General features: G+C 40.3%; 1 protein-coding gene across 1 annotated transcript in view; it reads left to right on the forward strand.

Moving 5' to 3' along the window:
* Positions 1–15,464, forward strand: part of mark4b (MAP/microtubule affinity-regulating kinase 4b) — a 55,212-nt gene that overhangs the window by 24,039 nt on the left and 15,709 nt on the right. The window contains 11 exon segments of the mRNA XM_025898062.1: positions 11,013–11,042; positions 11,044–11,062; positions 11,149–11,214; positions 12,430–12,500; positions 12,706–12,762; positions 13,009–13,245; positions 13,699–13,818; positions 13,983–14,082; positions 14,445–14,554; positions 14,845–15,034; positions 15,138–15,358. Coding sequence (XP_025753847.1) covers positions 11,013–11,042; positions 11,044–11,062; positions 11,149–11,214; positions 12,430–12,500; positions 12,706–12,762; positions 13,009–13,245; positions 13,699–13,818; positions 13,983–14,082; positions 14,445–14,554; positions 14,845–15,034; positions 15,138–15,358 — 1,221 coding nt within the window.

The following is a 15,464-nucleotide window of genomic DNA, read 5'->3' on the forward strand; positions in this document are numbered from 1 at the left end:
GCAGGGAAGATTCGTCTCTCCATCTTCAGCTCTTGCAGTGCTGCTTGATAAAATGCTTGCCTGTCCAGTTTTATGGGTTATTTATATCTTTTGTGAACTCGGTATAGTATATTCATTCAAAGAAGCCGGCAAAGCAATGACTTTTGCTTTGTGTCATTGTAATGCATCCGTCACATCTCCACTCAGTCCTCCAGAACAAAGCCGGACAAAGACTTGGAGTAACGTACGTCACTGTATGCTTCCGTGGTGACATTTAGGGTTATGTATTAACTACATGCGTTGCATTTGTGTCCTTAATGAGATTAAACCCTTTCCTGTCTCAGCTCAGACTGCTTGCATCTATTTGTGATTTTGTGTGCGGTGCATGTGTTAATTGAGCGCGATCTAATGAAACAGAATCGACCACTGCCTCAGGGCTGTGTTCTGTTTTCAAGCAGTGAAAGTTGCGGTATTTTCTCATTCAGCTATGATGGTGTTTAATAATGCAGCACTGAAATATTAATGTCTTCACTGAGTGTATGATTTTATTTGATTTTGTTCTTTTCCCCCCCGCATCCTGTAATTTAAGGTGAACCTCTTAGATAGTTGAGCAGTAAAGTTAATCATTATTCACTGGACCATAGTATCATACCTCCATTGTCATAATATCTAAAGCTTGACTGGGTAGCTGCTGTGATGTCACCCAGTAGTTAATGAAGTGTGAACTTTCACCGTTGACTAACCAATCAGCATACAGAAATATTCCTCCTTTCTGACTCCAGTAATGACCTTAATTTACAAAATTAGCTTCATGTTTTATTCAATAAAACCTGAAATTCGTGACTGAGCCCATAAATCATCAGGAGATTGTTTACCAAGGTCAGAGAGCAGAGGAGCCCAGGGCTGTTTTTCCATAGATTTCTATATGACTGCAAGTGTTTGTGCAACCACATCAATCGCCCCCTGTTGGTCACTTTAAAAAAACAAAATGCAGATTTGAAACACTTAAGCATTGGCTATTTTTTCAGACCCAGAGGCTGCGTCCATATTTTTTTACTGCCTATGCGAATGTCGAAGCTAGACTGTGGTTTAGACATTGGTTCGGTTATGGGTTGCATGTAGTACTAATATGCGGTTTTCACACGTGAACTCCAGACAGTGGCAGCTGAATCAGCTTTGCTTTCCCACATTTAGCCAGCAGATAGTTAACATTAGATGTTTTCTCACTAATGGAAACAGTTTGATTTAGGTGTGGGTTATTTTGGGACCACTGGCTGTGAATTCACCAGACAATCAATCAGACATCACGTGGACTTAGTAGTATGAAGCTGAAAGGCTCTGGTCTCACATGCAGCTTCACCATTTAATGTCTGAAAATGGCTTAATTAAACGCCTGTAATTTAAAAAATACAATGAATACTATAAAAAAAATACTATGGGTTGTAAAAAATGCTGCTAGTTTTTGTTTGTCTTGTTCCGGAAATGTTAGTTGGTTAAAGAAATGTGCTACTTATTTCTTCACCTTCAGACATCTGAAGTAGGAAATCATTTTAATAGACTAAAAAAGCAGAGCTGTACCACAAGCTTTTATTTCCCAGCAGGTTTTTCTGGCTCTTCATTTTGTCATTTGCGGGTTTAACCTTGCGTATTTGTGTGATGGACTCAGAGCTGTAAGAACCGTTCCCAGAGTTTAACAAGGGATTTCTTTGTACAGCCTCAACCCTGCTGACCAACCTTTGTCCTTGTTCAATTATGACTTTACTTTATCATGCACTTCACAACAAAAAGCACACTCTCTCACCTCATCTGGATCAATACTGCACCACATACACACATTCAAACTGGCCTATTGATGAATTCTCAGCTGGTTAGGTAACTAGTCCAGGCTAGGTTTGGCTCAACTGATAACACAAAGTTGTGTTATTGGTGACGTATGGTTGTCCATGACTATTGGTCCACTTGGCCTAGATACTGGCCAGGATGACTGATTGATGATGCTGCTTCTCCGCTTGTCAGCAAAATGAAAACATACATGTTTGTAAGAAAAGTTAGTTGGTATCCCAATCCAAGTCCTCCTATCAGTAATTAAAGGCAATTACTCTGTAAAATTCACCAATTTCTTAACAATAATTGGTGAATTTTCTTTTTTGTTTTTCAAAAATGTACATTATTTGTATTTGGTGAAAGATAAATAATTTTATTAGACTGCTGGTGGTTTTCGTTTTGCCTCTGACTAAAACCTTTTTTTCAGGGGCCACAAATAATTCCTCAATGCAGCGAAAAACACTGTGTGAATCTGGGGGATGAATTTGTGTGTTGTGTGTGTCTGCTGGGAACACAGTGCTTTTGCTGAACAGCAGTCATGAGAATGGCCGGGCTTTCTTAGAACAGAAATTGCCTTCGGTTCCGGTGGTGATACGCCGACTTAATCACACCGTTAATCTGCTCTTCATGTGTTGAATCTCAGATCCTGGTTTTATAAGGCGTGGTTCAGAGCTGTGTGTGTGTGTGTGTGTGTGTGTGTGTGTATTCTGCAGCCTGGTAGTGGTGTAGTGCTGCATAGCGCAGCTGTATCGGGGCAGGGGCTGCCCATTACGTCCTGTCCTGTCAGCATTATTGTAGTTGGTGTAGGACACTATGCATGCTGCCAGGTGACACTGTCTCTCTGCATCTCTTTGTCTGTGTCTGTCTGCCACTTTTCCCCTCACTCACTCACTGCCTGTTGCTTTCTCCAGTTATCACTTTCTGTGTGGGCTGAAAAAGTGTTGAATTTCATCCTAAATCAATTTCAATGTTATGTTTATATAATATAAAGCTCCAGCTTATGATAAATTAGTAACAAGCTGAACTTTGTTTGGGTTGGACAGTTGTGTTGTTAGCAAATATAAAATTTTACTGTTAACGTTTACAGGTGTTCATAACCACAGGGGAAGAACCTTTGGTTCTTTGGTACTTTTCAACAATCTTCACTGCTCAGAACTTCCTAAATACATCAAATATCCACAAGTATCAAAATGTTGGTTTAAAAGAAGACCTTTTATGTGCTGTAATTTGTTTTGATCAGCCAGGTATCACATCTGGTGGTAGGATCTTACCCATGAAGACGGATCAAACATTCAGGGTGCCAGGGTTTCTGTTACTCTACGTCATTAAATTGGTGCATTAAATCGAAACTATGATATGTTCATGATATTGATGTTATGATTTTGGCCTTAGATTCTAACTTGAAGTGGTTTTACTGATTCTGAAGATGTCATGTTGGGAGGGCCTGATTGATTTTCCATGGAGTGACACATAAAACAGGAACTCTGTAAATAATGTTTTTCATTATTTTTATGGATAAAAATACATTTTACCAGCTAAATAATGTGGTTCATCAGTTGACATGGTTTAAGTTTGGTGAATGTCCTTGTGAAACTAGAACATGTCAGAACCTTCACCAATATGTCATCCTTTAAAGGAAAATAAGAAGTAAACACAGCTGTAGCTCAGAGTGAAGAATATTTGTCAATATTAATCAGTCTTTTGTCTTTCATGGAAGATTGATTGATTTGCTTTAGTGTACCTAGTGGAAAAGCACATAATTTGCATTTTAATTTTCACGGCATTAATATTCAAAAGTTGTCGTCTTCACAGTTGAGTTGAAATAGAAACGCGCACCGGCTTCTTCCAACTCTTTCATTCTCTCCACGAAGCTCTTCGCTTCATCTCGGTCTTCCTCGCAGCTCACGCTGCGGTGCCTCAATCTATGTTTTGTCAACTGTAGCTTTATGCCCCACTTACCTCTCTCTTCTCCCCGCTGCTCCATTTTCTCTTTTTTCTCCTCTTCGTCATCTCTTTATTTTGTTCGCTTTACTGTAACACTGCGTCCCACTTTCTCTGCCTTTCTCCCCGGGCGGTGTGTTGCAGTAGTAGCTCTACTGTAATCACAGCTGTACTCTCTGCCATCTGTAGCTCTACAGTACACTTGTTTAAAACTACAGCGACACCGGCACTGTCATGTAATGAGACTTTAAAAAGCGTATCCTGCTTCTAGAGAACTGCCAAATTTCCACCTTCACTTGCAGCTGACACACAACAGATCAACCACATGACTGATGCAGGCGTGATAAATAAAGGGATTAAAGGAACAGCTTCAGATTTCATCAAAATCAGATGCATATCTGTCCAACTACCTGAACTGACATTGATATATTAATGTGCAGTTAGACAAAAAACATTTAAACACTGCGTCCTAAAACATTATATCCCAGGACATCTTCTTACTATTTTAGATGATTTTAATTTATTTTCAGTTACTCTCTGTGGAGCATTTTGTACCTTTCTTAAGAAAAGTGCTGTATAAATAAAGTGTGTGGTTATTGTTAATATTATAAATCCGGGTATTATCTTCTGTTGTTGTACCCGCAGGCTGTGGCCTTCAGCAGAGTGCAGATCTCTGCCAGTGTTGCTTCTCTGCAGAGCTTTTCCAAATTACAAAGCTGCACCCTCTGTAAACAGTTTGTTTTAGTTCAAACTTCTAGGTGTTTATGGTCTTAGAAGAGATCGTATAATGAGGTGGAAATCATGATGCCAGACTGAGTGTAGCAGAACATTTACACACATTTAAAACTGCACATTGGCAGGAAAAGAAGAAGGTCTTCCAATGATTTTTAGATGAATCTCCTTGTGAGTTTTTGGCAGTGGACTCCAAACAGTCTTGTGTTTGTGTTCATATCTTTGGGATCTAATAGCAACATACAGGATCAAATGTTATTGTCCTTGTTTCCCCTGTGGTGTGTGTCGTTGGATAATCACCCAGACTATGCAGGGCCCCACAAAAAAGATTGGTGTTACTTTAAGAACAGGAGAATTTTGTGGGCAGCAGCTCAACTTTGTGAGTGTGCAAAAAGTAAAATAACTGTTTGGGCCACTATCTAATGCTGTGAAGTATGTTTTGTCCCTTGCCCAGGCCCCTTCAGCCAGGAGCTAAATTCCAGACAGGCAAACAAAAGAGGCCGTCATGTAGGGATGGGGAGGTGGGGGTGGCTTTGGGGCACTGGAGCAGGAGCAGGGACCCTAAGAAAGACAAGATACAGAGCGCAACTGAAGACAACAGACGGTGTTTGTATAAGACTACATGGGTTATAACAAGCAGATAAAGCCACTGTCCAAAACACACTCTGCTCTGCCTTTGTGTGCATGTGTAATGCCATTATCTGGATTGCTACGCTGCATATTGTCCCTGTGTGGGTGTCTGCGCATAATCATATTGTTGCTGCTGTATGCATTGTTGTTATTGTGCCGGTCTGTGATGGGAATAATTAGACAATAAAGGCACAAGAGGGCGGGCAGACCAAAAGCAGAAGGTTTTGTCGCAAGCGCTCTCCCTCCGCTTGCTGTGTCTGGTTTAGACAACATCTATAAAACTATATGTCTCTGTTTTTATTAGAGCTGAGCCAGGATTCCTGTGATCTGGGTCAAACACCAAGCAGTAAAAGGCCAGAATTTAACTCCAGCTTCTCTTCATTAATGATTCATCTTCTCTTATCAACAGCCCTGAGAGCTCCGATTACTGCCGTGCATTAAGTGAATGGGGGGACTGGGAGGTGTTCATTTAGTGGGAGCTTTTCCTTCAGGATCAATGATACGCAAGGTCAAACATGTATGCAAATGTTCCCTGGCAATAAGCAAAAGAGGCAAAACCCTTTAGCAGTGCAGCTTATTAGACTGCTCCAAAGCAAGTGTTTGCTTTAAACCGTGCTACACAAGCAGCCACGCATGCTGAAGTGCTTCATTAGCTTCAGGCTTTTTCTCAGATGTTTGACTGGACAAACTGGATTTAAAATGTCTCTAGCAAATCACTTTATCAGGTCCAAAGTTGAGATTGTTTATAGACATGTTTAGTTATCCAGATCTGAAATTATGCTGCTGCTTCTGAGTCCACACACATCAGCTGTTTTCTCAACCTTTAATGCAAAAAACCCAACTTCATCTCGTATAATGACCAAACATTTTGTATACGAGGGGCAGCTAATCAGAAATGAAAGTGGTTACAAGAGCTTGGCCTTAAAGGGGAAGAAACTAAAACACCTTGTTCTGAACTGAGGAGCTGCACCAAGATCCAGTACAAGATGAAGAATGATTATTTTGAACTGTGAATCATGCAAAGCTTCTCTAGTGCAATCAGAAAATACAAATATGAAGCTGGACATGAGAAAAAGAAGTTCCCCTTAAGCTAGCAGGCTAAAGTGTCTTTTTAATACATCGGCAGCAACAGTATCTCAGCAAACTGTTGCTAACACATCAGGAACACCAAATGATCTGTAGTGTTTTGTGCACATGGACCGCCTTTGATCGAACTGTGCCGTGCTGAAGGGCAAAATGGCATTAATTGTGTTTTTTGTTTGAAGAGGGCTGGTGCCTAAAAGCCTGTGGGCGTGACACAAATGCAGTTTTTAAATGTGTTTATTTCACGCGGACAGCTCACGGTAATGGATTTCAGTATAAAATAATAAGATGTAAACATGCCAATTTAAGCTGAACTGCAGGTTATGTAAAGCTATGCAAATGACATACAGGGACACAACAGAACACACATAAACACACAGACGATGCATCATGCTAAGTTTTAGAGCGAATAGTTCCCAACAACAGACTGATGTCCATGTTTCACGGGCTCAGAAGCGGGGCTCTCTCATTCAGAGTGTTCACACACTCACAGACAGAGGGTTATTCACAGCAAGTACTCTGACGTGGGAGTGGAGAGTTTATTCGTCAACATCATTCTGCTGCTCTTTGTCTTTCACTCTCTTCCCTTTTTTCCCCTCAGATTCTCTGGTCTTGTGATTGGCTTCAGCTGATGAGAGGAAGTGTGTTTTGTGGTTTGAGTTCTTTAGTGTGTTAAACTGTATACCCTGCAGTGGATAGTTGAAGGGGACAGCTATCAATACCTAATTTCTCTATTTCAGCTTGTTTGCTTTCTTTCTGCTCCTTCGCTAACTCTGTGTGTGTTTGTGAGAGCATACTTGTCTGGATGGTTAGGGAGAGAAAACAGACACCCAGCATGGATGAACTGGTCAAAGGTTAATAGACTTGGCAGACCAGACACATGAATCAAAAGTGTGCAGTACTCCTCACATTATGAGAAAGAGACAAGTAAAAATCTGCAGCAGTGGGTCATTAAGTTGCTTAGTGTAAATCCTCAGAAAAGCAACACTGAATTCTGTTTCCTGGCAAGGAGAGAGAAATAAAGGGTAACAAAAAATACAGAAATGCATTTAAAAAGAAAATAAAGCTGCTTAGAAAAACAAGGAGAAGGCAGGGAAAATGAAGGCTGCATTCAGAATGCAGATTAATTTCCCGTATAAATATTTGCATTTGGCGAACAATTCGCTTTCTAAACCTGAAAATTTTAGACCCAAAATCAATATTTTGCTATAAAAGGACCACATATGGCAGTAGCTGTCGGTCTGTGTCTTTGCATGTGTTTGGCATTTCATGACTTCCCACAATCCCCTGGGCAGCAGGAGATCCAGGCCCAGGGATTATTACCTGGGTTTGCATGGCAACTGTGACGCGGAGCCATCACCGTGAGAGAGAACCAGGAAGTGATTAAAGGGAGTATGAATTTAGGAAGGCACACAAATATTGAAATTAATTATGCATTTAATCACAATCTAAAAAAAAACTTTATAAACATTACACTAATTCTTAGTAATCTTCAAAATGGACCTAAAGTGCAATAAGAATCTTCATTATTGCCTCTACAGCAGCACGAGCTGAGGATTAAATGGATCAATACTGGTGACTCAACAGTTTCCTGGCCAGCTGCTAAAGTCTCCTTTCACACATACCCCATTTTGGAAACAATTCCCAGATGTCATTCACATCTTTAAATATGCAACATCTCAGCAAGCAGTGCTCACAGATTGATTTCTCACTTAAAAGACCGAGCAGGCAAGAAAAAGGAGAGAAAATGTGGGAGAGCGAGGGTTAGTTGAGTATGGAGGAGAAGGAGAGAGGTGAATGAGTGTGCTGGTGAGGGAGGACAGGCTTAACTGATAATACTTCTTAAACCTCAGATGAACAGCTGATGCACCGTGCACCTAATTCAATTACACACACTCCCACTGGACCCACTGTGTCTGTGTTTATGACAATGCAGCTTCCCATTTTAGGAGCACAGGATAGATAAAAAATTTAACAGAAGAAGAGAAACTCGTGTTAATAACACATTAGAAGCCAGAGAACATCCTCTGTGGTTCTTATGTGTGAATGCTTCTCCTACACAGCGTGGCACTTTGCCACACATGTTCACATCTGAGAGCTGTTTCTTCAAGTCGTTAATACAAATCAGTTAACAGTTGCATTTCATTATCTTTTGATTAGTCTGTCATGTTTCTTTTTCAATCAGTTAGTGTCACAGCCTTGGTTTTATCTTAAGGTGACTTATTCTGTGTGACCAAGGATCCAAAACTCCAAAAAAGTGAAATTTCAGACATGTTTATGATTTAGTGTTATTAGGTGTTTTATTGCTTTTTATTCATATTAATGCTTTCTGTTTTATGTCTTCTTTTCCTGTTGTTTTCAACTCAGTTTAATGTCATTGCATCTTGTTTTTTCCTTCAATATCTGACTTTCTGTTTGACATTCATATCCAGTTCTTCCTGTGTGTCAAAGCGTAAACTCTTAAATTAGTTTTAACAGTGCAAGCGCACCACTTCTTGCATCTTGGCTGTTAGCTCTTTGTCACACTTTTGACCAATCGACACCAAACAGGAAGCTTCTGTGTTGGCTGCTCTAATGCGAATCGGTCTGTGAGAGGACGTCTTCTTATGTAGGCAAACCAAAGTGTTTATTTTCTTCTGGGTCCACTGGCTACGAGGAATCTCTCCGATCATGTTGATTAAAAACAACCACAGGTACAGGCATGTAAAGCACTGCTGCCTCAGGTGACTGTAATGTCGTCGGGGAATGGTTTTTATTGCAATGTGAAAAAGCAAATTCCTGGAACACATGTCTGTGTAGGCTCTCAGTCTACCAGGTCAAGTAGTCTTGAGAGCTTAACACCTTGGCTCATGTGAAGACTCAGATGATCGATAGTGGGTCGATGACCCTCAGGACCACCTCTAAAGGGGACAACCCCGACTACGGGCTAAATACTTGAGACTCTCAATGATTTGTTTTTAGTAAACCAGCCTGCTGTAAAATTGAATTTCTGTGAGTCTGCAGCGTATGTAGATAAATGTATACCGACTAATCCCAGGATTTACTGGATAAATAATGGTTTTAAATTGGGAAATGTTTTTTTTTTTTATTTCTTGTAAGTAAGCCAATGTCTGTTAAAGATTTATATGTAGAAGCCCATTGTTTAGTGTGTAATATGACGGTACTGTGGAGACTTGTCACAGTAGCTGTTTTTCTGTTTCAAATGTCTTTGCAAACAACCTGCTGTCTATACAATAGCTTTAAGTATTCACGTTCTGTGTCCAGGGCAAAGCCAAGGGCGAGCCAAAATTTAAAATTATACGTGTATTCATATTTGCAGAAAATAGTCGGTATGTCATCTGAAATATCCTTCGTTTAACTATGTATTGTTAGATGAGAAGATGCAGAGATTCCAGCAGAAACAGATGGAATTATAAGCCTGAAGATGACGTGAAAACATGAGTGGCATTGGGTTTTCTGTTCGATGAAAAGTCAGAGAGTGAGAGGGCGAGATAAGGGAGGAGCGTGTTTCCCAGGGCAGCTGAGGTTCTGCGACCAGAATGAAGGCATCGGAGCATTCCTGTTTTTGTATTCTGGTTCTTTTTCACTGGCTTTTCTCTCTGTCTTTTGTTCTTTTTCCATGCTTTCACTTTTTTCACTCATGTGTAATATTTTTCTCAAAGAATTTTTAATGAGGCAGGTTTGCGGCAGCGCTCTGAAGAGGGAAAATGACACAAACACTCATATATATGTTTCTATACCTCCGTTTAGTTTATCATGTTTTCTTGGCTTCACTGAAACACTCCTGTCAGTGAAGCCCCATTCCCCCTTCATAGGTAGAATCTCTCATTTTGTCACAAATAACAAAATGAAGCCTAACTGATGATTGATGAATGGAGTTAATTGCATTTGTTCAGTGTGCAGGTGGTTTGTTTGAAGTTTTCTCTGATGTTGATTCATTTCTGTGGTGAAATGTGTTTTTAAAAAAAATGTATGACTCGCCATTGGGATGTCTCGCTGTGAGTCCTGGCACTTTCTCTCTGTAATCTTTTAAATGGTGTTCACAGTCAAATGCATTACTTTAATGAGATGGAAGGAAAAAGAGAGAGAGAGAGGGTGATTGCATAAGAGTGGCAGGATGAGGCAGCAGTCTGGAGCTCAGTGATGGATTGGGAGGGGGGTAGGGAGGGTCCTCAGGGAAAGCCACCCTGGAGAGGAGGCCTTATTGTCAGCCTAGCATCAGTGGGACGCTCCCTTGGGTGACCCCGGGGACTAGAGGTGGTCAGAAAGATGAGCATCTGTGTGTGTGTGGGTGAGGAGGGATAAGATGAATGATGGGAGCAGTATATACACCAGCTGTGAACTGTATGAACTAACTGTTCATTTGGAGAATAAATTAGAGTAATGATGGATATACCTGAATTTCTGCCCTTTTCTTGACCCGAACTCAATTCAACTACAAACAAAATAAGCGTCGTACTTTGAAAGAGATTCAGATGTAGATTAAATTCATCCAGTTTGATGTAGTTTTAATTGCTGTCTTCTTTTATAACTTTATTATTGTGAAATCTATAAAAAGCCAGATTAAAAATAGCTGCGATTCTGACAGTTTCCTCTGTATCCTCATTAAATGTGTGTTGTCTCTATGACGGGTTAAACGGTTCATTTAAAATTAATAAAAGCCATATTTTATTTTGTGTTCTTCCACAAATAATCAACTCCTACTTTGGTATTATTTTCATCCCACGATTGACCAAAAGCAGCAGTTTAAATGACCTTCATCCTTTACATACCTTTGCATCATGTATCCATTTGAGATTTGTCTTTCTTGCTCTCCTGTTCAGGTGTTTCGAGAGGTACGCATCATGAAAAACTCTGAACCATCCAAACATAGGTGAGTCAACTCACACAACTTTTTGTTGTATATGTATCTTTGCACAATGACCTTTGCACTAACGTCTTTTTCTCTGTGTATTACAGTCCAGTTATTTGAGGTGATTGAGACAGAGAAGACACTTTACCTGATCATGGAGTACGCTAGCGGAGGTGAGTGACACCATCACCTCCCTCATCTGCATTGCCAAGTATAGATTTGTGCCAATTAGCTTCATTACTTCTGAACTGTACAGTCCAACCAAAGAGATAATTAACTTAGGGTATATACTCCATTTGCATTAGTGAGGTCTTGCTTTACTACTTTAATGTTTTCTCCTCCGTCTTTTTTGGAGCTGTTCTTCTATTCATCTTGCACTCAGGCATTATTCAGCAGTTTCCCAGGCACTAATCTATTTTTGCAGCGTCTTTATTTTTCTTTCTTCTGTCTTCGCGATCCCTTAATCTCTCATCGCTGCTCTCTCTGTATGTTGTGTGATCTCTTACTTCCAATGCCTAATAAGGAGGCATCAGCTCACCAGCCGACATGCAGCTCAGATCAGCTCAGCCTCAGCCTGCTTCATTGTTTAACAAATTAAATGTTTAGAGGGAGGACAGGCAAACAAAAGGATTTCATACTTTGTTTCCTGAATATAATGTGTCCAAGTACTTTGCTTATATTATGTTTTTCATGTATCTTGCCCTAGAAATATAGCAATCACATTTTATTTTCCTCTTACCCACCCACCTCTGCATACACATGCACTGGCTGATTTTAAATTCTGACATTTATAACATTTATAATATTGCTGCAATTAAGTTTTTATTATTTGAATATGGCCATAAATGCTCTAAAACAGGAGTTGGCCCAGGGTCCAAAACTGGCCTGCCAAAGGGCTCTTTGGATGGATCTGCAATGTGTGAAAATTACTGAATTTAATAACTCGAATTAATAACTTTGTACAAAAAAACTTTTGTGATGTTTTAAATACACTGATGCTGCTTTTGGTCTCTTTTTCTCAAGGAGTCACTACAGCAGGAAACGACACATTTGATTTGTCCAATTTTACAAATCTTTTCCCCTCCTGATGCAACCCTAAAGGGATTTTTGTCTCCTTCTGATTTTGAACCAAATGTTGTTCGGCACATTTGTAAACCCACTCACTATAATCCTCAAATTTTATTGCAGTCTAATGATAGTAGATTGGGAATGTTGAAAAAACTGAGAACTATTTAAGTAATGCTAATTTTCTTTTTAATCATTCTTAATCTTTGTAGATTGGTGGTTCATTAAATAAGAACAATGCCTTTAACAGTCCGACTGACGACTTGGCGACTTCCACGCCCACTTTAAATACATTTCAAATGTTTTTCTTTGGGTTTTTTAAGGGGAAGTGTTCGACTACCTCGTGGCTCATGGCAGAATGAAGGAGAAAGAGGCCAGAGCCAAGTTCAGACAGGTCAGTGAAACTCCACAGCTGGCCTCACCTGCATGTCTGAGTTTGTCACAGCCCTAAACCTGATGCACAACTAGACTTTCAGTTTTAAATAATTTATCAATTTATTTATGAATTTAGTTTGGAAAGTGGGCATTGAGCTCGTAGTGTAGGAGCCATTCATTTGAAAGAACAACAACTAACTCATTTTGTATTTCTGCCGCCTCAGATTGTTTCAGCGGTGCACTACTGTCATCAGAAGAACATTGTTCACAGAGACTTGAAGGTGATTACCCAGTATCTTGGCACAAAATATTAAAAGTCTTCCTTTTAGATAAGAACTCTTAAAGATGTCTGTGTCCATTATTTACAGGTAACTGAATTACCTGAAATATTTTACTTAAAGCTGCAAAGCTTAATTTAGGCACAAAGTGTCTTATATAGATTCAAAATAATAATCAGTTATACATGATAGAGTTCATGCACTTTGTCTGTATTCAGAGTTTTCTGCTGTCTACCATGTTTGCTGCAGGCGGAGAACTTGCTCCTAGACGCCGACTCCAACATCAAAATAGCCGACTTTGGCTTCAGTAATGAGTTCATGGCGGGTAATAAACTGGACACGTTCTGTGGCTCCCCGCCCTATGCTGCCCCGGAGCTCTTCCAGGGGAAGAAGTATGACGGTCCAGAGGTGGACATCTGGAGCCTGGGGGTAATTCTGTACACGCTTGTCAGCGGGTCCCTGCCCTTTGACGGACAGAACCTAAAGGTGGGTGACATCAGGCCAGGGTTTTTCAGATTGAAATGTCACTTGAGGTGACTCAGAGCTTACAGCCTTATCTGTTTGATTTTTTTTTTCCTCTTCATTTATTTTTTATTTTTTGAGAATAATCCACCACGGAGATGTTTTTGTTCATTAATTTAGATACAGTCATGTGCCTCTGAAGCCCAGATTATTAGAGAAATTTAAACAGTTTTGAAAAAACTAATTAACCTTGTAGTTTACATTTACAATGTTAACTAGTTTTAATTTGTCTGAAGTCATTATAAATAGCTCTTAATCGCAGTTCTCTCTACATTTAGCCCATTTACAGCTGCAGGATCACATAATGGACAATTATGAAAAAACAATAAACTTCCATTTAATTGTGTTATTGTTTTTTTTATGTCTTTGTGCACCTGTAGTTTAAACTAATGGTGTCCGGATGTGTGTTGTGTTCAGGAGCTGCGAGAGCGTGTTTTGAGGGGGAAATATCGCGTGCCCTTCTACATGTCAACGGACTGCGAGGGAATCCTGCGCCGCTTCCTGGTCCTCAACCCCACCAAGCGCTGCTCGCTGGAGGTGAGGACAGGTTTATTGCACATTTAGTGAAATAAATCCAAGGCGCATACACAGAAAATATCAAAAAGAAAATATAAATGTCAGATTTGTCATGTTTTTTTAAAAAAATCAAACATAGCAATTTTAAGCTTTCTGTGTTTTCTCTCATTTTCTTTCATGACTAGCAAATAATGAAAGACAAGTGGATTAATATTGGCTATGATGGCGATGAGCTGAAGCCCCACATGGAGCCTGTGGAAGACTTTAACGATACCAGCCGCATTGGTGAGACATATCTTAATCACTAATATATTTTCTTAATAATTTAACATTAAATGATATCTTTTCATGAGGTCACTGAAATGAAGGGTTAAAGAAATATTCAGTAAGGTCCTATAGGCAGAGTTTTTATCCCTAAACCTTTGGAGGCATTCCTCTTTATTTAGTGGGAGGTTAAGATAAAAAATAATAGTGGGTGCCTTGATATTCAACAGTGGCCTAATTTTAAGCTTTTGAGGAAACTATGCAGTATGATAGGCTAAGCCTCTTATGTAAAATGTCAGTACAATGTTACCAATTAGCACCATAATTTTAAACTGTCCAGAACGTTTCGTTGTACAGAAGTTCAGAAGTATTTCTTGTTTTAGATGTGATGATTGGGATGGGATTCACCAGAGAAGAGATCAGAGACGCGCTGGCCAATCGAAAATACAATGAGCTCACTGCCACATACCTGCTGCTGGGGCGCAAGACGGAGGTAAATCGTTTCCTTTGCTCCTGACCTTACGATGAAGATGTTAATACGCTGTCATGGTTAATACTTAGATATTATTACATAGCAGTAAAACAGGGTTGAGAAGATAGTTTTGGTGCCATCACTTCTTAATTTGTTTACAGTTGTGATGTGCTACAGTCATGACACCCAGACTAATTAAGACTGACATATGAACTGGCCTCTGTTGCTCTCGGTTGATGAAGATCAATGATCGAGTCCAGTCACGTTGTAATTTTATATCGTTTGTGTGTCTGTGCATGTCTGTATCTCAGACGGAGGTCGCTGACTCTCGGTCTAGCAGCACTTTAAGTCTGGCTCGAATCCGGCCCGGCACCATCACCAACGGAACAAGCAAGCACTCCACTTCTTCTTGCTCCTCGGGTGCACAGTCTTCCTCTTCTGGCCATAAGGCACAGCGCAGTGCCTCCACGTACCACCGCCAGAGACGACACTCTGATTTCTGTAAGGCAAAATACAGAGACTGATGACTTTTATTTGTTTCTATTCATCTTGAGACTTTGAAGCATCATGAATTTAGCTCACTGAGAACCCTTTGCTCCGTTAGGCGGTCCAGCTGTTCCAGGATCAACACACCCCAAACGAAGTCCCAGCGGCGTAGCTGAAGGGGCGGGGCTTAGAGAGGAGCGGCTGTCGATACGCAAGCCAAGCACCAACACTGTTGGCTCCCGTAGCATCCCCACCCCCTCCAGTCCCATGGTTAGCTCTGCTCACAACCCAAATAAAGCTGAGATACCTGACCGGCGTAAGGAGGTTAACTCAACCACGGTAAGACCAAAAGGTTTATGTGCGGGTGGGAGGAACCATCTAGTGAATCCAATCTGTCACTTTTTGACCCCTTATCAATACAACAGATGGCAGAGCCCTAACAGTC

The sequence above is a fragment of the Oreochromis niloticus genome, linkage group LG14 (genome assembly GCF_001858045.2).
Source record: "Oreochromis niloticus isolate F11D_XX linkage group LG14, O_niloticus_UMD_NMBU, whole genome shotgun sequence".
Lineage (NCBI taxonomy): Eukaryota > Metazoa > Chordata > Actinopteri > Cichliformes > Cichlidae > Oreochromis > Oreochromis niloticus.